The sequence below is a fragment of the Oculina patagonica genome, chromosome 3, assembly GCF_052425735.1.
Source record: "Oculina patagonica isolate OP01 chromosome 3, crgOcupat, whole genome shotgun sequence".
NCBI lineage: Eukaryota > Metazoa > Cnidaria > Anthozoa > Scleractinia > Oculinidae > Oculina > Oculina patagonica.
The window spans coordinates 13,364,711-13,389,381 of NC_135760.1; the positions used below are offsets into that span (position 1 = coordinate 13,364,711).

Consider the following 24,671-nt stretch of genomic DNA (forward strand, 5'->3'; position numbering starts at 1 on the left):
TTCTAACAGTAACTTCAAGGAAACGAGTTAAGAGTTTCGAAAGACAGTGTTCTTGGTTTTGAGAGAAAACAACAGAAAACATACAACAATCCGTTTGACAAGTTTTTAATTCAGTTAACAACAGTCTGATATGTTTAACAGTACATGATCAGCTATTCTGCTCACTAGACATTAATTTAAAATCGTTACAGTCATGTATTGTGGGGTGGAGGAGAGACTGTAAAATGTCCTAGCGAACTACACGCGTTGCAACGAATTGTCACTGACAAACGAACTTAAGGGATCAAGATCGGCAAATAGAAACACTTATCTCGTTTCATGCACAATTACTGTGGTACATCACAACTCACGACTATTCAATAGATCGCGTGACGCGGGGGGTAAACAGTCGCTTCAAATTTTACACAAAATATATATACTAAACAAGTACGCGCCGCCCTGGCGCCGCCAAATGCTGAAGGCCAACAAGTAATTTTAGCGACATTCTCTTGCAATTTTTTGCACAAAAATGTTACATTGCAATTTTAAGAGCGTTTTTGCGCGTATCGCACCAATGTTGCAAGTTAAGACAACATGCTGCACAAAATTGAACTTCTGTCAAGTTCGTGTAGCATGTTGCCACAACTTGCAGCACGAGTGGTAATACGCGCAACAGCGCTTTTAAAATTGCAGTGAATTGCCTGAATGGTATTTTTTCAAAGTGCTTGATCATTAAGGCCGATTTGTATTGATAATTTATGTCCGTGCCATTCCACAACTGTGGTGGAGATGGTGAATAGCCGGCAAACTCCAGAAGAGTCGATAGTCCTTGGTGAAGCCTCCTGTCATTCTTATACTCTGAAGAAGGAATTGAGAGGAGGAATGCCGACGTCAGTGCCGGAAGCGGAAGTGTGAGTCCCGGAAGTGCGAGTCCCACATGACGCAAATCGGAATCTGATTCTGCGCTCACGGGTCAGGTTAACTCCAGCGCAATTTCTTCTCTTTCATCACAGAGTGCTTGAGCCCGGGTTTATTATGTTTCGTCCAACAGCTGTTGTTCGTGTTAGTCCCAGCTTTCTCGCTCCTTGACGAATTCTTCTATTTTGGAAAAATAATTCAGCTTCACCACCTCCTGTCGAGCTGTCTCCAAATCTCCTGGAAAGAGAAAAAAGTTGGAGAAGGTTGTTTTAATTTACAGATGAAAAAATCTGTCCAGCGATGGGAGTAAGAAGTTTTGTTATAGACTAGACGACTTTCATAAAATTTGAAAGTTATGACGCATTTTTTAGTAAAGTCGGTAACAGGATTTTTCTTAAGTAATTTGACCTGCTGAAAACGAAAATGCTTGTTACCAAAAATTATTTAGCGATCTTCAGTGTGAAAATGACGTCACAAAAAAGGCACCTAAAATGACGTCATTGCACCGTTAATCCTAACCATAACTTCCAGAATATTAAAGCAATCACAATGAAACTTAGAGGATATATAGTTTGTTCGAAAATCTATCTTTTGTTATACGTCACGTGGGATGATTACGTCACATCACGTGAAAATTACATCATAATGTCAAAACAGGCGCCATCTTGGATCCGCCATCTTGAATTTCAAATTTTTTTCCAAAACGTCAGAAAATCGCCCAAAATTACTGAAAAGTACTCAAAATAAATAAAACGGTGCAAAACAAAAAACCTAAAAAGATTTTGTGTTCTATTAATTTCATTAATAGAACACAAAAATCACACATTTTGGAAAACATTCCTGTCAAAATGTCATTGCCATTGTAATGTCAAGTTCCCCAAACAACAACCTATCCTACCAAATTATTCCCAGATAAATTTTAGATAAACTCGCAAAGTTGGCAGTGTTCGGTTAAATCTTGAAAAAATTATAAGCGTTCAAAGTTAGCGCGGTTACTTCCCCCTCCCACCTTCCCCTACAGGTCTGGATAGGGTTAACTTTGTGGATAAAAATAGGTTCTAAGCCGTATGCACTATATTTGCATCTTTTTATACCAAATAAATTGCCTCCAACCTAGTTCCTGCCTTTTTTTAGAATAGGCCACAGAAAGCATTCCAGGCAACCTGTGGCGCCACAGATATGATAATTGAAATGCTGAATGAAAAATATAATAAATACTGTCGACTTTATAGGCTGTTCAACTGTGGCTAAAAGTTAAAGAAACAACTGAGATCTATACCTTTACCGTTATGGAATCTTCGTTGGGTCTATAAAAAGAAACGGTTTCATTTAAAAAATGCGAACACATTCCTTGGACGTTTCGCTATTAGGAAATAGTTATTTACATCTTTGCCTTATACTTATTCATATTGGCGGTGTTTTTGCTTCAAATATATCTTAGAAGAAATAAAAGTACTGAACAACCAGCTTTATAGGCAATGATAGGGCTTTTAAGTTATCGAAAGTTGGAGCGTTATTCTTGTGCATCGTGTCCCAGAATTTCATCTTTGACGATTCATCTTGCTCCTGTCAAGACACAGTTTCCAACCTTTTGCACCACAAATTCTCTCACCTGTTTTTGCTTTTTTGACCAAGCTCTTCGGTATTTAACAGCGACAGATCGTTCGTGGCAATGCTATAAAGTCAGGTTTGATTTTCTGGTGGCGAAAATACTAATAATTACTTAAGGATGGCGAGCAATAAAGATTCATCCTTCTTGCCCCAATCTTTCCTACCAGGAGTAGACTTGTTGCGGGAAAACTTCTTGGCTCAATCCAAACATTGTGTGTGTAATATCAGCAATCTGTGACAGGGGATTATAGAACAGTGCCGCTCTACTCAATGCTGATTACTTCTTGGATATGTCCACGATCCCTCCTCCTCTTTTCCCTATCTCATTTAGCCATTCAAGACTGTGATCAGCACTGACCTGGTTGAATTTGCTTGCATTCCATTTGAAAAGGAAGTTTCCCTTCATATGGCAACATCGGGCGGAAACTTGCAAGTACAGTCCCATATCCCCTCTCTATGAGCCCGTGTGAGAATTAAGAGGATAGAGTCCATTTCCATGTAGTTCCAAGAAAACGTGAAATTGACCTTTTCTTCGGATCTTTGTGTTACAAATTCGTCGTCAAGGGCATATTTTTCTTTTCCAAAATTTGTAATTTTGTGTTCTATTAATGAAATTAAATTAACATTAATGCAATTATTTTCACCTTTTTAGTTTTTTGCAACGTTTTATTTATTTTGAGTACTTTTTTAGTAATTTTGGGCGATTTTCTGACGTCTTGGGAAAATTGTGAAATCCAAGATGGCGGATCCAAGATGGCGCCTGTTTTGACATCATGATGTAATTGTCACGTCATGTGACGTAACCATTACACATGACGTATTATAAAAAATAGATTTTTGGACATACTATATATCCTCTAAATTTCATTGTGATTGCTTTAATATTCAGGAAGTTACGGATAGGGTTAACGGTGTAATGACGTCATCTTAGGTGTCTTTATTTGTGACGTCATTTTGAGATTGAAGATCGCAAAAAAAATTTTGGTAACAAGCATTTTCGTTTTCAGCAGGTCAAATTACTTAAGAAAACTACTGTTACCAACTTTTACTAAAAAATGCCCCTTCATTTTTCTGAGAATGACTTTACGCAAATGCCGACTAGTCTATTATGCAGAATCTCGCCGTTATGCTTTGAAAGCAAGACGCTTTGCATGCACGTGGCTAAACATGGTTATCGCGTCACATTACTTGTAAATAAGCCTGTCGTTTCCTTCAGTGGCTGCTAATGGCATATCTATGTTGCAACAGGCATAGCCCGAATTTCAGCCGTTTCTAATCATTTTCTGTCAGCAGTAAGCGACCACAGATAATTGCTAAAGTTCAGGCTTCCAGTAGAATTGCAGAGGGAGAGAGAGAGAGAAAAAGTGAGGTCGTCCGTGGGTATCAATCAACACAACGTTTCCAAATCAAATATTTACCTTTCTTGAAAGCGCTTGAAACACTTTGAAGGCACTTCTTCAGATCTCCTGAAAACGAAGATTAAAAGTAACTGACCAGACTTGCTCCTTGTCACTCATTGTTAGAGTCTTACCCTAATATACCTCTGGTTTATGTGAGTGCAGATGAAAATGACTGAGAAACAAATGCTGCTTTGCATGCAATAAAATATATACTAGTTATGCAACGCTTTCGAGTGGTATACTGTGGAATATCCCACTTGTCACTTGTATTTTCTTGGTATACACACTCGCCTAAAGGCTCGTGTGTATACCGAGAAAATACAAGTGACAAGTGGGATATTCCACAGTATACCACGAGAAAGTGTTGTGTAACTATTTTATACCATGCCATAGAAAATACGCTTACTAAATCTCGTTGAGAATACAATCGCAGCGCTGATGGGAAGGTTGGGTTGAATACCGTCGAATATACAACGGCTTTCCTGTATTCTGATTGGCTGTATTTTCTATGGCATGGTATAAATCCCTGTACCCCACTGAGTGTAAGTGAACTCAATCAACTCGGACCAAGTCTAAAATTAGGAACGTTTATCCAGTAGTTCTATTAGTTATGAGTTTTACCAAGGTTTCTTTTTGAGATTTTTTTAACTTCCAAATTTAAAACACTAACCTTGATTCTTAACACGTTACAATATTACTTATTGTATTAAAAGGTACAAACATACCATTATTTTCTTGATAGACTTCCTTTGCTTTCTCATCATCTGATGTAATTTTTTCATATTTTTCCATTATTTCATCCAAGAATACTACGTCTGTTGATATTGCTTCTTCTTCTGTAATTGGCAACCCATGTAAATTTAACTGTGAAGAAAAAAAATACCTTAATTCTTAATAACATTAATAATGACACTCATTAGGGGACATTGGGCTTGGCAATAAATTATAGTTGTTTCTAAGACCATTTCTAAACCCATTCTTTGCTTAATTATCTTTTTAGAAGAGTTCTACATTTGTTGTTTGATGTTTAGCTGTAGGTTTTTCTGCAAATTGAAGTTGGCTCCCAACAAAGAGAACAGAACTAACAAGTTACACTGTTGACATATATTAAAGAATATGGACAAGTTAAAGTTACCAAAAAGCGAACAAGCGATTACTTCTTCAGACTTTTTTTTGGTGACGAGTGAATGAAAACTGTTTCTGCCAGTTATTACTTGCTTGGGGAATAAAGCATAATGTAGGTTGTAATTCGATAATGCAATTTTGTCCTTTTTGTCATCAGCTTTTGTCTTGAGGGGTGGGGGGGGGGGGGGATTTGCTAAAAAATGAAAACCATGCTTGAAAGTTCTGGTTAGTAGAAAATTGGTTTTGGCTAGTGAAATCAAAGGTGTTACTAGCCAATAAGTTAGTAGAAAAGTTAGTCTCAAGCCCTGCACTTTATTTGGCAAATGTGACAGACTAAGTGGGTGTTAATGAGCTGATGCTGACTTACGAGATACAGGCTTCTCTTGAGTGGCTTCAGAAGAGTGTGATAAGCTTCATTTACCAGCGATGACTGCTCTTCAGACAGACTTTTCTCCTCCTATATATGATTAAAACATTATGATGACATTCATAAAATACATACAAAATGTACCACATACAGGGCACGGTATTTGAGTTTTTCAGTCTGGAACAGGGTATTTAAACTCTGTTGTTTTGGTTTGTAACATTTGGTGTAATAATTTCTGGGATCTGAGCAAGGAAATATGTCTGGCATGCATAAGCAAATGTCGATTTTATCTCAAGCATAAGTACAACAACAAAGCAGTAAACTTAAAAATTATGTTACCAAAATTCAGCCTAGCTTATGTGTACCATTTTCCCAATAATTTTTGCGGGCCCAAGAGAGGCCCGCAACCCTAATCTTGACAGTGACCAGCGGATTGCGTTTTACGCGTGCGCGCCACGTTAATAAAAAGCGAACAGAAAACGGAAGTTGAAAATTTTGTTCTTCCACTAAGAACGATCGGAATGCGAAAAATGTGTCAATCACGACAGTTTGTCGTAACACCGGAAGAGAAAATCTGTTCTCCAAGAACGATTGTCACATAAGATCTAAGGCTTCTGTCACATGGAAGATTGCAAACATTACAATTTGCAGACTTGTTTTACGGGTGTTGCTTTTGCGAAAATTTGCTCTGATTGTATCACGCATAAACCACGGCAAAGCGAATGATTCCAACAACGGTTATTCTCAAGAAATTCGTTATAACACTGACAACATAGCGAGTTTATCGACCGAGGAAAATCACATCTCAATTCACACCGCGTGCTCGACTACAGTTCACTAAACTGTCAATCCAACAAAAAACAACTCTGACTGGTTCGCGGCCGGTTAGCCGCAATTAAGTGTGACTTATCATTAATTGCGCCACGTTAATAAAAGGCGAGCACAACATAGCGAAAAGCAAAAAGGACCCCCAACTTTTTGGAACTGGGGGTCCCAAGGACCCTTAACTTTCAAAACTAGTGGGAACTCTGCTAAGGGTTGTAAGAATAGCATGATGTTTTTGTTTTAAAGGGTTCAGCAGCACATCCTCAAATTTTAAAGTGCTTCCCACCCCTTCCCCAGGCCCCTTACACATTCCTTCTCAAGGACTAAATCTTGCATTAGGCAATTTTCAAAGCTGGCTCTGAGACTCAGAGGAATAAAACGAATGAATCACTGACTTAACACTCAATAACAACACGCTTCTTTTGGTATTATTTTTCCTGAGATGGAGCCAAGGTAACATTTTTACATAATATTATTTTGAAAATACTGGTAGTCTGCATTTGATCTACATACCTTATTATAGGAAATTAACGATACATGTTATTAACGCGAATTTCAAAAATTGGCGTTAATTTTATGTATGTTAACTTTTTTACTATAAGCATTTGACCAGAACTTTTCCTAAATTCGCGTTAATTTTATTACGCGTAAATTTTGTTCGCGTTGTTAAAATGCCTTGTTATATTCCTATAATAAGGTAGTATGCAATACCTTGGACAGCTCACTAAACTTATCAGGGTGTAGTTTCCATTGTAGTTTTTTATACTCTTCTGCCAGCTGTGTTGTGTTGACGTCAAATGTCTTGGGGCTACATCAAGAGAATAACATAATTATGGAGAAACAATTAAACGCAATTAACCGAAATGTTATCCAGGAAATATCCATACAAAATGCCCCAAGGATGGCCAATGGAAATTGTGAGTGTAGGTCAAAGATTTTAAATGGCAATGTGAAGTGAAATTGGAATTTCCACAGGGGTAGCGTGTTCGAACTAAAGAAAACCTGTCTGTGGGAGGAGTATGGATATTTTCTGGTACATCTATTTACGAATAGATCTTTTTACCACCGCAACAACCATTTTGATTTTTATTGTTTTGAAAGACATTATGGGATGCTCATGGGACAAATAATTATTAATAACTATTTGCCCCTCCCCTCCCCACCCCCGAGCAACCCATATACCGTATTTTCTTGATTAAACGCCGGGCCCCGAATAAACGCCGGTTCTCCAAGGTAGAGTGGTAAGTAAGCCTTTTAGGCATTTATTTGAGGTGTGATATGCTTTAGGTATGATGTCAAGATACCGTACATTCATGTCACAAATAATGATTAAAACCCCTTTTTTAATAAACGTTTTGCTCAAATAAACTGCACCATTCAAATAAACGCCGGATCCACAGAGCCAAGTTTGAAATAAACGCCGGGGGCGTTTAATTGAGAAAATACGGTATAATAGCCATTTGAAACAAAAGAAATTAAAATGGCCACCATATCGGTAAAAAATGAAGACAGGCAGTTTTTTGGGGGTGGGGGATATGGCTAGGGTGGAGGCATTTGAACAGCTTGCATTTGCTTACCATAGAGGGGGGGGGGAGTAGAATTGACTGATGTGAGACCCCATGTGAGACCAACCAAGAAGTCATCTTATTAAACGATAAACACTGAAATTGCAGTCAGGAATATTCATAACTCAAATATTTGTCTGTCACTGACTATTATCAAACGTTTTTAACAACGTTTGTTTGAAACGTTTGATAACAACGTTTTTTAACAACGTTTGTTTGAAACGTTTGTTAAAAACGTTTGATAATAGTCAGTGACAGACTAATAATTGAGATAAGTCATCTTATATTTGCTTGGACTTGCTTGCATTGAATACTAACCTGTTCATCAGCTCAAAATACGTCGCCTTCTTTGATGGACTTTGAATAATGTTGCAAGAAGGGCAGAAGAACTCTACTGCTGCTTTGATCTCTGCGTTACACTTCCAACATCTTTTGTCTTTCAGCCGTTCACTTGTCGCGCTGCTAGCACACATCTTGTATTGTCCAGTTGGCAGCCATGAGTTTCTTGAGCGAGAAATCGAATTATTTATGGTGCCTCTTGGCAATAAAGCAGCGATCATCGGAATAAATCGTCTACTGGACATGTTGTATTGCTTATAGCTCCACGCAAATAAAAAGACTGTTACAGCAACTGCGGAACCTCAACTTCAACTTGCATCACTTACTAGAGGACATCAAATGATTCTTACACAAAGTACTAATCGTTTCCAGTATGGCCTGGTTCCAAAGGTCAACAAAGATGGCGACGAAAATGTCAAGACATATACTATCTTCTTTTACTTCTCCAAAAAGTTATATTTCTTGTGTTTTGCCTCGGTTAACAAGTCAAAATTGTATAAGAGTGAGAAGACATGTATCAAGCCTCGCTACACTTCCGGAAACACACGAAATGCTTAGGAAAACATGTCGGGATTTTGCGGACAAGGAACTCGCTCCCATTGCTGCGAGTCTGGATAAAGAGCATAAATATCCTGAGGAGCAGGTAAAGAATATGAGACTCTGAAACAATTTGAATTATCACAGCAACATTGTGGTTATGGAACGTTGGTGTACTTGAAGCTTAAGGGTATTAGCTTTGTAAGGTATTAGCTTTATTCTTATGTAATGCACCTATCAATGTTAAGCCCGAGGGGGGGGGGGGGTCGGGCAAGGGGTGGGGATTTTGACATTTTCTATAAAAAAATGTCAAATTCCCCACCCCCGGGACAAAATAATTGGTCAAAATCCCCATGAAATGTGGTCAAATGTCCTTCAAACCTTCATATACGACCCGAAAATCCCTACCCTGGGGCCATCACGTACGATCAAAATCCCTACCGTGGGGACCTACCTCACGATCAAATTCCCGTGGTTAGCCCGACCCCCCCCCCCCGTCGGGCTTAACATTGATAGGTGCATAAGCTTAACCCCATATAATTTCACATAAGCTTAAAAAGTGCAATACCGGTAATATCCTTCAGATATTCACTCTGCAAGTTCTGTTATGTCAGGAGCCCATCAACTGGAGCCTTCATCTCCCATACTAACCCTTGGAGTCAACCCTTTCCCGTATTAATTTATTTTTAGAACTAATCTCCCGGGGTCTCGCGCGGGAGATTTCGCACCTCTGTCAATCATTTGTCGCATTCCGCTGTGGCTACGCAAGCTGTGATATCTAAAATGATAGCGAAACGAGAAGGAAAGACTGCAGAATGTTGTTCCTTGTCGTCCTCTAAATTCAGTATTTCTTCGAAGGAAGACATCAAGTAATGCTATGACTAAAAAACTGCGGAATTTTGTACAGGTCTGTCGAAAAAGTAAGAACAATTATTCGAATCGAAAGGCGCCGAGACCGATCTCGCAACTGCGAAATTACGAATATATTTTGAAAAGAGGATGGATAGGCGCAACAGATCGGTCAATATTATTTGCCGTGTAATTCTTCCGATAAGAAGGCAGCTTGATAAAAGGTTAATCGATTCTAATCGTTGTTGTGAAAAATAAATTTTACTGGGTTGTAAACATTCACACTAAACGAACGTATCAATGGTATATATAAATTTATAAACAAGGTACGCACTTTGGCCTGTACCAACACATTGCAAATCAAATCCTACAAGGCATTCGAAACTCTGAGTGACAATAATTCAGACAAGCGCTAGCTTGTGAACCCTTCGTGGCGAAGACACTAGACAAACATTAGAATAAAAAATATCTAAACAGCCGTTCCGGCTAAACGACCCATTCGGCTTTAGATAGTACAGGCATAGAGTTCTCTTTGGAAACATACAAAGCGAAAGAAATGTACGGGGAATAAAATAAGCGGATCACACGGTCTCTAACCGAAGAAAGATGTAACATTCAGGCCGTTGGCCTGTACGCGTATATTTTTAAAATTGTAAGATGCGCAATATCTCACCTCTGCAACAGCGACTCAACGATCTCTGCCATAATTCCAGTTGCAACTTTAGAAGTAACAAACACATATCATTTTCCTGAGGTTTTATTCGAAGCATGATGATCTTATATTGGCTGGATCTTGGAGCATACGGATAGTCAAAATGTGCATCGAAGTCATCACGTTTGTAGTGTTCGTCGCCGTATCAAAGAACACGCGTTTGCCACAGCTCGGCCCATATTAAATTATTTCTGCTTTCGTTCGGGAATATCTCTTACAAATCCAGCGTCAAATCTCACAGTACTGTTTACGTCTAACACTGCATGTAATTAGTCCGTGCAAACCAGAAATCAATAAGATTCAAACAAGCAACTGAAGCAATTACATATTTCCGATCAACGCCATGACTAAACTGACTTCGTTTTCAAGGACAAAAAGTGGTTTATTAATTAACTTTTAACCGTTATTCATTCACGAGTAAACCAGGCTCTCTCGTCTGTAAAATCAGGAAAGAAGCAAAATTATAAAGGAAAACGGACAGGGAATGTGCGTACGACATTGGCCGCCATTTTTTTTTTTTTTTACATCGTCGCCCTAGCTACGCTGCATGTGGTCTGACCACAGGAGCAATGTTTTCGCGGGAAATGTGTTTCTAAAAATAAAAATATACGGGAAAGGGTTGACTCAAGGGTACAGTACGTATGGAGGCTCCAGTTGATGGGCTCCTGGTTATGTGCAAAATATGCCACCGCTTGAAAATTGCTATAGAAAAAAGTTTATGCATGTAACATTGGCACCAGTGACCCCCACCCCACCCCCAACCCAACCTCATCAGCCATCCCATAGGGCCACACTCTGTTCACACTTGGTGCATAGTACCCTAGTACAATGGTTTGCTGGGCAAAAATGTGAAAATAACTTTTTTCAAGTACCCATGCCAGAATTTGGGTATGGCCATCGTGCCCAAGTACGAGAGATGGGCACCCAAGGGTACTTGGATATCTAGTGTCTGAACATCATTTTGTGCCAGTGTCCAGGCACTAGTACTCAGGCACCAAGTGTGAACATAGCCTAAAGGAGGTGTGGGTACTTGGGGGAAAAGAGAGCATGCCTAGTCTATTTGAGATGGGGAAAAAAAGAGAACAAGAAACAGGTTTTCAAATGTGGCGGAAACCAGGAATTAAAAGTACAGTGAGCAGGCAACTGGTAACTCCCTTGATTTCACAAAATTTTTAATTTCTTCAGATATAACCCTTGCACAATCTCCCAGTCAGTTTTAATATCTGACAATAACCCCCAGGGGGTACTTAATAAAATCTTAAAATCTTCATGAAATTGCTTAATAAGCTATGTTTAATGTTGAACATCACTTTAAACAGGTGAGAAAAATTGGAGAACTTGGCCTGTTGTCAATGGAAGTTCCAGAATCATTGGGAGGTTCAGGATTGGATTATCTGGCATATGCCATAGGAATGGAAGAAATCAGTCGAGGCTGTGCGTCAACTGGTGTTATCATGAGTGTTAATAATGTAAGTATGTAACCTTTTAAACAGTCCTTATTATTTTATAAGAAAGTAAAGTTTACATTTATTTTTACGAATGGTTTGGGGTTTTTCTTTTAAAAATAAACAATGAAATGTACTGTCTCTGTAAGTATAGTATATAACATCCTATAGGATATCCAGAATTTAATGTCAAAGCTTTAATATGAGTGTTTTATTAGTTTCCATTGGTATCTTTGCAGTCTCTTTACCTTGGCCCTCTACTAAAATATGGAACAGATGAGCAGAAGAAGAAATGGGTGACTCCTTTCTGCTCTGGTGAAAGGGTTGGCTGCTTTGCTCTTAGTGAACCAGGTACCTTAAAACATAATTTGTTTTGTTAGTGGACCAAAAAGTAAAAGCTGCATTTGTTTCATTTCTTGACTCTGAAGATGACTTTTGCTCAGGTTGTTGAAACGTCAGTCACCAACCACAGTTCTTTTTGAACTACAGTACTCTCACCTGGCTGATCACACTTTACGACCTAAAGTGTTTAGTATTAGCAATGCAATGGCTCTGTACTTTCTTTTTTTAACAGGTGACATAATCATAAAGTTCTTAATTTAGTATCAAGTCAGTGTTTGTTGTCACTTTAGCCTGCGTAGCTGGCGGGAGTGTCGTGTGCGAGTGCTTGCTTTGAGCGGGCGAAGCCCGCGTGTGTGAGCGGCGAAGCCGCGATCCGAGTCCTCCCCAATTCCCTCGCGGCTCGCTCCAAATTCCTTGCGGCTCCGCGGTTCCCTCTCAAAGCAAGCACTCGCACTCGAATCCCGCCAGCTACGCAGGCTATTGTCACTTTCACCGTAGTGGTACATGAACTGATCACATGCCAGATCAAAGTTCAAGCTGTAATTACCCTTGCACAATGATGAGGCTTAATTAATTTTTTGTGTTTATATTTTAAGACAATGGTAGTGATGCTGGAGCTGCTAAGACCACTGCAAAGTTAGAAGGGGATCACTGGGTCTTAAATGGAACAAAAGCTTGGATCACTAATGGCTATGAATCTGAGGCAACAGTGGTGTTTGCTACTACTGACAGATCAAAGAAACACAAAGGCATCAGTGCATTCATTGTACCCAAACCAACTGAAGGGCTGACTCTGGGAAAGAAGGAAGATAAGTTGGGAATAAGGGCCTCTTCTACATGCTCTCTGATCTTTGAAAACTGTCACATTCCAAAAGAAAATTTACTTGGAGAGCCTGGCCTTGGATTCAAAATAGCAATGGTTAGTACATAACCTTACAGTGACAAATTATGTTAAAAATTTTGATCTGGATGTTTTCATTTGCTGATTCAGTATTCTGCAAGATAGTGGTGTTTTATTGTTTATCTTGTGTTCTTTCTCAGGCCACACTTGATGCAGGTCGTATTGGTGTAGCTGGCCAAGCGTTAGGGATAGCTCAGGTATATTTTCTTTTAAACTGCACTTCCACTGTTTAATGACCTACAAATGTGACATGCTCTTGCCATGCTTTTACAAATGTCATAATTTTTTCTTTAACAAGCGCCAGACTGTCATTCATATAATTGTCAACATGTTTATTTCAGGCTGCCCTTGACTGTGCCATTGACTATGCACAGAAAAGATTTGCCTTTGATCAGCCAATTGCAAGCTTTCAAGCAATTCAGGTAACAAGAGCCTTGCATGCACACTATGTAGAGTTCCTTTCGAAAGTCAAGAGACTAAACCTGTTCACTATGATTATGAAATGTTTGAAAACCTGTGTACTGCTTTCAGACAAGTTCTTTTGAGTTGTATTGTTGTATTGCCGTACCATATTACGCACTATATAGATGAAGCTAGCTGATATGGAGCTCAAGTTAGAAAGTGCTAGGTTACTGACTTGGAAAGCAGCAATGTTGAAAGATGCAGGGGAGAACTACACTAAGGTACTGTGTAACAATTTTGTATTTATTTTTAGATAATGTTGCAGAATTGATCTTTTGAACTAGACATGTACAGGGTTTGGAGTCGTGAATGACCTGTTTCTGAGAAAACACAAGACTGTACACAAGACTGTCTAGCAGACAATACAGTCGGGGGAATAAGTGCTAGTTGAAGCACTCAAACAGTTTCCAAATTATTTTATCCAATCAAAACCAAGTGCGAGTACTCAAGAGTACTCCAAAAGCAATCACACAAACAAATATGTCATATGCTTAGCAACTTCTGGGATGAACACTGCAGGCTTAGTCCAACCTCGGAGGTGGGATTTCATAAAAAATCTGGCACTTATTTCCCCGACTGATAAAGACAATTTATTATTTGCTAAAAAAATACCGTATTGTGCTACATCTGCAGGCAAGTGAAACACCTAGTTGATTACTTTCTCATTGAAGTAAATGTTTTTATTGTAAAATGGGCACTGTTTCGACAGACACTTACATGTAAGTTTTTGAGCCAGAAGCAGCTATCGTAGCCTCCCACGCAGTTGTTCTTAGGGGCGATCGTGTTTCACTCCTCCCCACGAACGGTAATTTTTCATTAATCCCAATTTTTCTTTTCACAGGAGGCAGCAATGGCAAAACTTGCAGCATCTGAAGCTGCTACATTTATATCACATCAGGTACTTTCTATTTCTCCTTAACTTTTTTATCAAGCCCCCATTATTATCACAGCTTCATGTTCATACATGTATGACACTACAATCATCTTCCACTCACCAATGGAGAAAAAAATTCAAACATTGAATGTTTATGTTCAGCACCTTATAACCCTTTTGGAACCAAGCTCAAACTTTGAAATCTCTACACCAATTGGCATACATTTCATTTTGTGTTGGTTCTGAAGAGTTGTGATTACATGACCTTACATCAACACTGCATCTGCCAGATGATAGTTTTCTGTCAGACCTTGGACTAGCTAGTTTGAATTGTCACTGAGCCGTCCTCTCGCTTATCTCCCCACGAGAGGACCACTGACAATTCAGACTATGGACTAGCTTTTTCTGTCTCTTATATTTTCTGGTTTGTGCATCTTTTTCCCAAAGTGTTAAAATGAAGTTTCGGCTAGTTCTTTTAAAGCCTTCATCAGTTAAAACACTGAAGCTGTTACACACGATTTAAAAGAGCAACACATTAAGAGCGTGCGCTGCAAACCCGGATTGCGCAAAACACAAAAGAGCCATTGCTATGTTCGACCACGACTCTAAAGTCTCCTGTCACGTTCACGAAAACAATCACCAATTTTCACAAGCGACTCTTTTTGGAAGCCTGGTTGTCAATTAAGAATCCGCACTCTGGGAACGACCACATTACAGTCCCAGAGGTCTACAAATCCTTGGCACGCGCATGGGTATTGCGCCACGTTCTTTCTAGCCTGCATAGCAGGCGTCTGAGTAGTTTTTGTAGCGCGCGTATTTCCTCGCGCAGCCTTCTCACGACCACGCACTCTTTAAACACAGACGCCTGCTATGCAGGCTACGTTCTTTCTGAAACTTCACACGTTATTTTTGCAGCGCGCACTCTTAACGTGTTGCTCTTCAGTATTTTAACTGATGAACAGCACTAGCCGAAACGTCTTTTGAAAGTAACATAAAAACAGTCAGCGTCAAACCACAAACAAACTATGTCATCTCCTGACTACAATCACACAATTTTTAAACGTGTTAAATTGAAGTTGACCAACATTTTAACAAGAGTTGATGCAAAAACAATGCTTAAAAGTATTTTTTTTTTTTTGTAGTGTATCCAAATCCTTGGTGGTATGGGTTATGTCACTGATATGCCAGCAGAGAGGCACTACAGAGATGCTAGAATCACAGAGATTTATGAAGGAACAAGTGAAATACAAAGAATTGTAATTGCTGGAAGACTTTTGAAAGAATATGGCCAATGATAATTTAAAATATTGAAATAGAGATTTGCTTGGATAAATAATGTCCTTGTTAGCCTTGGTTTTGCTTTTTTTTGTCAGCATTTCAAAGCATTTTAATTTTTAAACTTGACAATGTTGTCCAGTTTGAAAGAAAAAGAAGTTGTTCATTATATATAAAAGCAGGCTCTTTATTATGAGGTGATAGAATTTCACTCTTAAAAATTTAATAACTTCCATGAAGAACTCATTTACACTGGAGATATGTGACCATCACAACAAACATTTTTTTTTTTTCAAAAAAAAAAAATTACATTGACGATTACAGTGAGTACATTCAAACATAATTACTACTAGTGCTTTTTTACAGTGTTTTTTCCTTTATCACAACAAACATAGTTTTCAAAAACAGTTTTGGGAATTTTCTGTAAAAGAACTAAAATATAATTTGCACTTTTGAATGGAATGTTGTTGTTAGTTATTGATGGTGCAGTATTGAATATTATTTAGAAGGCATATGCCAGTAAGTTGAGAAATTTTTATGTACAAAATCTACAGATTTACAAATTGTATGTGTGCTAATTTAATACAGTGTACAGTACTGTTTGATGTACAAATAAAACACATTTCAGATGTAAATATCTATCAACAATTCCTTCCCCTGAGAGTCTTGCTTTAAATAAATAATAAAAAACTAAAAAAGGAAAAAAATTCATGTACATGTGTGTGTTTGAGGATATGACATTATGTTGAGTTTCTTTACACACGGCAGACAAAACAGCTAGACTAGTTGGTCCCAGTATGTGACGGAACACCTTGCGGTAAGAACTCCTGTGCAGCTTCTCTAGCTGATTTCCAGTAATGCAGCTTGATATGCGCTTGTATTGTCAGTGGTGGCACAGGAGCATCTTCCTCATCGTCCATACTTTCTTCACGTTTTTCCTTTTCCTTTCCCTTCTTTTCATCTTTGCTTGACTTCCCACGGCTAGCTTTGCCCTTTGCTGGTGTAGCTGCTCGCAGGTTACCTTTGGATGGCTTGTCAGTTGGATCTGTAAAGAAGGAATATGTAAGAGATCCAGGAGATTCTTAAAATAATGCTACCTTACCTAACAACCTCATGGGAGGTGCAGCGGCTTAACGGTTAGCGCGCTCGACTCAGAGTCGAACGGCCCGGGTTGGAGACCTGGCCAGGGCACTGCGTTGTGCTCTTGGGCAAGACACTTTGCTCTCAGGGTTCCTCACTCCACCCAGGTGTATGATGAAATGATGCTGGGGGGTACCCTGCAATGAACTAGCATCCCATCCAGGGGGAGTTGCAATACAGGGATAAACTCCGACTCTATGGGCCACTTGGCTCGAACACAGACTTAACCTTTACCTAACAACCTCACAACAAAAGCAAGTACTGACCTTTACCAGGCTTTTTTCTGTCACTAGTATCAGACTTGGCACCAGACCCTCCATCTTTCTTGTCATTGTCCCCAGTCTCCTCTCCTCCCTCACAGACACACTCAGTCTCCAATTCAAGTTCTCCTTCCAGTAATGAAGCCAAAGGAACTTGACAAGAACCAAGAATTGAACGTGTTTGTGGAAGCTCAAATAATTCTATGTCTTCTTGTTTATTCTTCTTGCCTTTTCCATCTTTGGGCTGTAAATTGGAAAAAAGAATAGTTTTGTTACATTTTAGAAGAGAATAAAACAGGTAAAACACCTAAAAAAGGGAGTGTATATTTGCATTGCAGTCAGTAGAAAAAAAATTGTATGGTGGTACATTTTTTGAAGATGCATCTCCACTTACCTTCTCCTTTCCTTTTGCTGAGTCTTTTCGCTTCTCCTTACTTGGAGCTTTCTGCATTTTGCTTCCTGGTCGACCTTATGAGAGAAACAATGAAACTATATTTTAAGACAGTTTCCTATTGTTATTTACTTATAACCAAAATACATTCATTACAAGCACTTGCACATGTGAGCAAGGGCCACAGTTTCCACATGTGTTGTGTGGACTCTACTATTCTGTGGCTGTACCATGCTGATGTGTCCCAACAAAGACAAAACTGCTGTCCATGCCTGCCGCTCTGCACAGGGAAATAGGCATGTGCAGGCATGATGATCGCACAGTCTCCATCTTCCCGCCATTTTTTACCATCTGTTGTCACGTGATTAAACAATTTGCATTCACGAGACAACGTGAGCTACTTTTAATCGCTGATGAAGACTGTGCGATACAGTCGAAAGCTGCGCTTATAAACTTTTCAGACCTTGCGACAAGAATATTGTTCGTATAGAAGTTTGTCTTACTTTTTGCTGAGGCTGGTGGCTTGGTTTCTGTAGTATGCAATGCATTAGGATCCTCCAAAACATACATATGTTTGGTTTTTATGACAGTGAAATTAATGCCATCCTGAATAAAGTCTCGCAGTGGGACCAGCAGGCGGGTGTGAAACTTCTTACTGTAGTCAAGTTCTATACCATCTTCATTCCACGGCAAACTTCCTGTTGCAACTGTTTGAAACAAACCTATGAAGAAAAATATCTTGCTGATAAATAAATTGCTGCTTGAAAACAATACAGTAGAACCCCGGTAACTCGAACTCGGATAACTCGAAATAACTTCCATTCCCTTGGACCCACTTTTCAGTCATTTCTTCTCGGTTAACTCAAAAACCCCGCTAATTCGAACTGTGTTTTGTTTCCCTTCAGAGTTCAAGTAACCAGGGTTCAACTGTATATAGTTTTATGTATTATTTAACAATTAGACTAAAAGCCCGAGTTTTTCTATCGCTCATAGAAAACGAGGGCGAGTAGTCTAATTGTTTTAGAAGAAACTCTAAAGGATTGCATTCCAAAACCTACAATATTGTGCACTTTGAAGACCAGAATCAAGACAATTTACCGCTTAAAGAGCTACTCGCGCGCGCAACTGTTTTCTATCGGCAAATAGAAAACAGTGGGAGAACCAATCAGATTTGCGGATTTCCAATAGAACACAGCTAAGACAGCTGAGTTTCTACTAAATGAATATATTAAACAATGACAATATTATAATATCTGTAAGTTTCAATATTTTAAAACCAAAAGTCAAACTTGAAGTCCCGACCAGCTGTAGTTTCTCCACCTCCCACATTCCTAGGATAGCTAGTGGTCAGTCAACCTCCTCCTCTTACAGCTGAAAATGTAAGGCGTGCGTGAAGGCTGAAGGGGAACTCTGAATTACTGGAGAGAACTGTAGCTGTTCAGTGAACAATATATGAGCTAAATGACAGACTGACTGACTGACTGTCTGTCTGTCTTACTGACTGTCTATCTATCTGACTGACTGACTTACTGACCCATTGACTGTCTGTCTGTCTGACTGACCCACTGACTGTCTGTCTGTCTTACTGACTGACTGACTGTCTGTCTGTCTGTCTGTCTTACTGACTGACTGACTGACTGACTGACTGACCCACTGACCCACTGACTGTCATCTGACTGACTGACTCACCAGAGTCTTGACTTGGCTGATCATCATCAATGTAAACAGTTCCTTCCTCCTGGGCATCACTGGTACTGTCGTCAGCCATGATAGAGATGGTGGGTATTGACAGAGCAGGGGACTCACACTGGATAGCTGTGGGTGCACTTTTGAGGAACTTGAACTCCACATGATACTTGTGTTCAGTCTTGGGGTAATCAGAGTTGATTTCAGGATCCTGTAGAAAAAGTCATTTAAAATTCAGAGTTAATAACTTTTGATCTCATTTTATCAATTAATGATGATGAGCTAGACTTGCTCCAAGTTGACCTCTCATGAGTCTCTAAAGCAAGCTTTATGGAGGTAGGCAGTCTCTGAAGTGAGCAGAAAAATGCAAACTAACCAAGCTTTTAACAAGGTCACACAGCAACAAGTGAGCTAGTTTTACGGAAAAAAATTAAAAGGACTGAGAAAGTCTAATGATGACTCCACTTTATGGGCAGATTAAATTGGTGATAAGTTTTTAAAGATGCCGGAGGTTCCCCACATAAAAGCGAAGTGGATGCTCATCAAAAATTGTGAAGATACACCTCTATTCTAACAGGTACAAGAAGCAGAATAGTGGTGTACTCACCTCGACTTCTTCAGGCATTTTAACACCTTTAATGTTCTTGATCGATATCATCAGTTGAGCTTCGTCCACTGGAACATCTGAAACAAAATTATCAGCAAAATACAATTAATTTCCACCACTGCCAAAAAGGGTTTAAAGCAAAAGTTTAAATTTGTGGCACATCAAAATGACAGAATCCATAAGCCATAAATTTCACCACTGTAGTATATATTAAATATTATTTGGTATGTCACAAGTTAAAAATACATGTATCAACTGCAACTTGATAATCTGACTGCTTTTCACGACTGAATCATTCAGTACCTTTCAGTTTAGAAAGCCCTTTAAAGAAATGTTTCTCATCTGCTGAAATTCTGATATCATCAAGAATTGTAAGTTGGCGAATCGAGTCAATTGTGTAACCACGGTAACCTGGTACAAGCTGAAAAACAATAAAGTAGAAACATATTTATTTGTATTACATTTTTTACAACTTAACAGCCCCTGTAAGTACAACAATAACATTTTAATGTAAATTTAACACAGGTAACAGTCGTAACATGTGACCCAGTCAGCAACCTGTACAAGATGCCTCTAACTTGGGAGTGTTGTAGTTTTCTTGAAGGTTGAAAAAGCGAATCCTCAGTACTGATTGTCATATTTTGTGAGAATTAAACTGCAAATACACCAATTTATAAAATGGTCGAGGAATTGCGCGCGCTGTAATTGGTCAATTCGAATTCATTATAATCCCATAAAGCACGCTGCATACGTCACGCGCGTGCTTTATTGAGTTATAATGCACGCTGCTTACGTCACGAGTTTAAGCGCGCGCAATTTCTTTAACATTTCATAAAAGAAATAAAAAACTTTCTCCTCGTGCATTATTGAGTTTTATAAGCACTTGGGAATTTTTAAGAACACTCGAGAAGTGCGAGAAGCACTTGGCTGCGCCTCGTCCTTCTCTATGCACTTCTCTCGTGTTCTTAAAAATTCCCGCGTGCTTATATAACTCAATAATGCACTCGGGCGCGTTTTTTATTTCTTTAATAAAAAAAAATCCTCCATTAAGTGCTTTTACTTATTGTCATCATTATCTATCTGCTTGGCAAAATATTATACCCTCATTAAAGTATTCGTAAGTAACGATAAATATTTGAAAAGTAAAAAGAAGGTAAAATACCCTTGTTAACTTACTGCCAGAGGATTTCCCTGAAGAACAAGATTTTTAAGTTTACGTAGGGTTTTAAGCACATTGATGGTGTTGTATAGATCTGCAAGATTGTTGAAGCTTAAATCCAAAGATAAAAGATGTGGCCTGAAACAAACAAAGATGAGGAGTTAACCAGTAAATAATTAAATAATACCGGTATGTTGTTATTTTCCCTGCATATATACTTTAGTAAGCTTATTCACAGCCCTGGGGACTTGACCCTTAACAATAAAATTAGCCATCTATACAACGTTTTGTTAAATTTCTTTAAAGGTCTGACGAAAAATACTAGCCTGTGTTGCAGACGAACTAAACCCCGGCTAGCCAAATACTTCCCTCGTCTTGTTTAGATTTAAATTTAATTTTTTTTTAGTTATTAGTATTTTCCCTTGAGCAGTTTTATTGCTGGCATTATTAATGGCTTTAATGGCCTACTGTGCCCAAGGGCATGAAGAGGATTGAGTGAGTTGAGTGATTATTAATGGCAATAAATATAAAAATGTTGTTTGTTCTTGGGTAAGGAGTTGTATTTGGTTGAAGTCATACTTTTCCTCTTTATAAATAAAAAATAAGCATTAATGTTTGAATGGAGTCTTGAACCCTGAACTTTGTGATAACATTACTTTATGATGAAAGTATTATTCATACCATGCAGTTGACTTCATGTGTCCTGTGATAGAAGAAATAAGATTGAAGCTGAGGCCCAAGTGAATGAGGGGTGGAGGACACACACACAGAGGACTTATATCAGAAATCTGATTAGCAGCAAGTTCCAGCTCCTGTAAACACAAAATAGAATCTGATAATGACCTGTGGTACATCACAGAATTTATTATAAATGGCAATGGATCTGAAGCCTACCTCTAATCCTTTAGGAAGTCTCTTAGAGTCTATGTTCTTGATTAAATTTGCACTTAAGGTCAGCTGCTTAAGATTTTTAAGTTGAAGAAGGCCATCATCAATTTCTGTTACCTAAAATAAATAAACTTAATTTAGTCGGTAACAATCCTGAGATGTCACACCAACTGTAAAAATCTAAATAAAAACTAATACAATAGGGCATTAGGGAATTTGGGTGATAAATGTAATCAACAGGGATTTTGAGTTTGAACCAAACCCCTTTCATGTTATTTTTTTAAAGCAGGGACATGAAGTTTATCTTATTACTAGTGGTAACCACAGGTTAGAAAGTGCGGGCCTTGACGCACTTAGAAAAGGTACTGGCACGAGAGTGCGTAATTTTAGATATAGATGGCAGTGTCGTTAAATAAATGATTAAATGGACAAAAGACAATTATCCCGAGTAACGCGTCAAGCAAGGAATGCATGTTTTTATCGTTTTGGGAAGTGTAATCGAGCACGCGGTGTGAATTGAGATGTGATTTTTTTCAGTCGGTAAACTCGCTATGTTGTGCTCGCCTTTTATTAACGTGGCGCGATTAATGATAAATCACGCTTAATTGCCGCTAACCGGCCGCGAACCAGTCAGAGTTGTTTTTTTTGTCGGATGGACAGTTTAGTGAACTGTAGTCGAGCAAGCGGTGTGAATTGAGATGTGATTTTCCTCGGTCGATAAACTCGCTATGTTGTCAGTGTTATAACGAATTTCTCGAGAATAACCGTTGTTGGAACCATTTGCTTTGCCATGGTTTATGCGTAATACAATCAGAGCAAATTTTCACAAAAGCAACACCCGTAAAACAAGTCTGCAAATTGTAATGTTTGCAATCTTCCATGTGACAGAAGCCAAGATCTTATGTGACAATCGCTCTTGGAGAACAGATTTTCTCTTCCGGTGATACGACAAACTGTCGTGATTGACACATTTTTCGCATTCCGATCGTTCTTAGTGGAAGAACAAAATTTTCAACTTCCGTTTTGCAGATAGTCTTTATAAACGTGGCGCGCACGCGTAATACGCAATCCGCTGGTCACTGTCAAGATTAGGGTTGCGGGCCTCTCTTGGGCCCGCAATAATAGGCATATGATCTCACCTTTTTATCTACAATTCGGAGGGATTTAAAGAATTTTAGAATGAAGGCTTCCGTAAGTTGATCTGGTGACTTGACAGCAATTTCTCGTAAGCTCTCAGCTTCACTGCTCCAAGTGCAGTCCACATCATAAGGAGACTTGATGGCAAGCTCTTGAAGGCTTTCAACAGTCTCTAACTGAGCACTGTTTTCTGTCAGAGCACATTGAAAATCAAGACACACATTTAACAACCCTTGTAAACTAAACATGAAACCTCAAAAAATAAATAAAAAATCAGGGCTATTTTATGAAACAGTCAATAGCTGTTATTGCAGTTGAGCCAGCGATAATATATTCTTTTGTTAAAAAGGTATGCGAACAGGGCGAAAGGGTCAACACATCAGTGAACACAATGCGGAAGGACCCTTAAGCCTCGTTTGAATGTCAAACAGCTGAGAACTCCAATAACAGCTATTCAAAATGAGATGTACGAAAAAAACTTGTCTCAGCTACATTGGCTTAGTTATCTGGTAGTGTGTCAGAATATTGCTTGTTATCAAAATGAATGTGCTTGTAAACTTTGATGAAACATTCACAATGTAGTGCCAAGACAGCTGTCATAATGTTATCACTTAGACTTCTAGTAATGACTTATTTGATCACCATTGTTCTCTCTCAATCTGAACATTGGATTAGTTTTTTTGGGTCTCAATTAAGTCTTCACTTCCAGGAAAATATCCATACTCACCCAAAGAAAAGGGGAGTGGATATGGTTGGGTGGAGGTGTGGGTTCAAAAAACCCTTCCATATCATGGAATGATGTTTTCTGAACCAACACAATAAGAGTCATGGTGACATATTCAAAATGTGTGTTGGGGGGGGGGGGGGGAGGGGGCAGAGGGGTCAGAACTTCCTGTTTCCCGTACCTCTTACTCCCACCTCCCATCTCTTTTTCTCCTGCGTCCCATCCCTTTTAGTAGTGGTTCCCTTCTCTTTGCCCCATTAATTTTGCAAAATACAGTCAACTCTCGTTATAGCGGACACGCTTGGGGCGTCGTTTCGTGTCCGTTATAGCGAGAGTCCGTAATAGCGGGAGTCATTTCCAGTCAAACCTTGTTCGTTGGGGATCTGGATTTTGTCTGTAATAGTGAGTGTCCGCAATAGCGGGGTGTCCGCAAGGCGAGAGTTAACTGTATAACACAACATTGCAAAAAAATTTCAGTTTCTTCCTGTTCCTGCCACCTTGGGAATCCCACCATCTCTTATTCCGCCTCCTGTCCATTTTTACGCGGGATCCTACCCTCCTGTCCCCCTCCACCAAAATAAAGAAAGGGGTTTGACAAATCTCTTTTTCCATGTACATGAATTGAAGAGTGCCTACCAGACCCTAGTTTATGAATTAAGATTCTTTTAAAATCCCTTCCTCAATACAAAGTCATACCTGGAATTATTGCTGGGTTAACTGCAGATGATGATCTTGCACCCAGCTTCAAGGTACCTGTACTCTTCAAGCTCACATTACTGCTCACATTTTGAGCTCTCTTGAACAAAAAGAAAACGATATTTCAGTATGTTATAAGTAAGATTTTACCTGACCCTCATTTTAGCTTAAAACTATAAATGACTTAATGATCAGGAGGGAAATTGAGGAAACAACTGCGCAGACCATAAAACCACTAGCTGCCTGTTATTTTCTTGTTTTTCTTTTCCTCCTTGTTTTTCTTAACGTGGTCAAATGCAAGTAAAATATTCCAGCTTACCCAGCTACCATACCCACAAGGAAATTCTCGGATGCATAAAGTATTTAGCTGCGAATGAAACGCGGCAGTAACGTTAAAAGAAGGCACCGTTTCAGCCATATTATTTCAGTCTATCTTTTAAGTTTGTCCGCCATTTTG

At 39.0% G+C, this 24,671-nt stretch overlaps 3 protein-coding genes across 3 annotated transcripts; 1 reads left to right on the plus strand and 2 right to left on the minus strand.

The window, feature by feature from the left end:
- Positions 1-95: 95 nt before the first annotated feature.
- LOC144646788 (iron-sulfur cluster co-chaperone protein HscB-like) lies at positions 96-8,491 on the minus strand. The gene is made up of 6 exons (XM_078506475.1): positions 8,109-8,491; positions 6,937-7,033; positions 5,401-5,490; positions 4,634-4,772; positions 3,927-3,974; positions 96-1,134 (listed from the first exon to the last, which is right to left on the minus strand). Exons 1-6 carry the CDS (start codon positions 8,372-8,374, stop codon positions 1,043-1,045), a joined length of 732 nt encoding a protein of 243 aa, XP_078362601.1. The 5' UTR covers positions 8,375-8,491; the 3' UTR covers positions 96-1,042.
- LOC144646756 (short-chain specific acyl-CoA dehydrogenase, mitochondrial-like) lies at positions 8,492-15,688 on the plus strand. Its single transcript, XM_078506439.1, has 9 exons — positions 8,492-8,772; positions 11,547-11,696; positions 11,912-12,023; positions 12,611-12,933; positions 13,056-13,112; positions 13,257-13,337; positions 13,503-13,598; positions 14,219-14,275; positions 15,394-15,688. Exons 1-9 carry the CDS (start codon positions 8,503-8,505, stop codon positions 15,544-15,546), a joined length of 1,299 nt encoding a protein of 432 aa, XP_078362565.1. The 5' UTR covers positions 8,492-8,502; the 3' UTR covers positions 15,547-15,688.
- A 209-nt stretch (positions 15,689-15,897) lies between these two features.
- Positions 15,898-24,668, minus strand: LOC144646747 (leucine-rich repeat-containing protein 43-like). Its single transcript, XM_078506430.1, has 13 exons — positions 24,534-24,668; positions 24,215-24,314; positions 22,797-22,984; positions 21,664-21,774; positions 21,451-21,581; positions 20,787-20,907; positions 19,914-20,031; positions 19,611-19,687; positions 19,007-19,214; positions 17,821-18,039; positions 17,321-17,394; positions 16,933-17,170; positions 15,898-16,571 (listed from the first exon to the last, which is right to left on the minus strand). Exons 1-13 carry the CDS (start codon positions 24,630-24,632, stop codon positions 16,309-16,311), a joined length of 1,947 nt encoding a protein of 648 aa, XP_078362556.1. The 5' UTR covers positions 24,633-24,668; the 3' UTR covers positions 15,898-16,308.
- Positions 24,669-24,671: the final 3 nt, after the last annotated feature.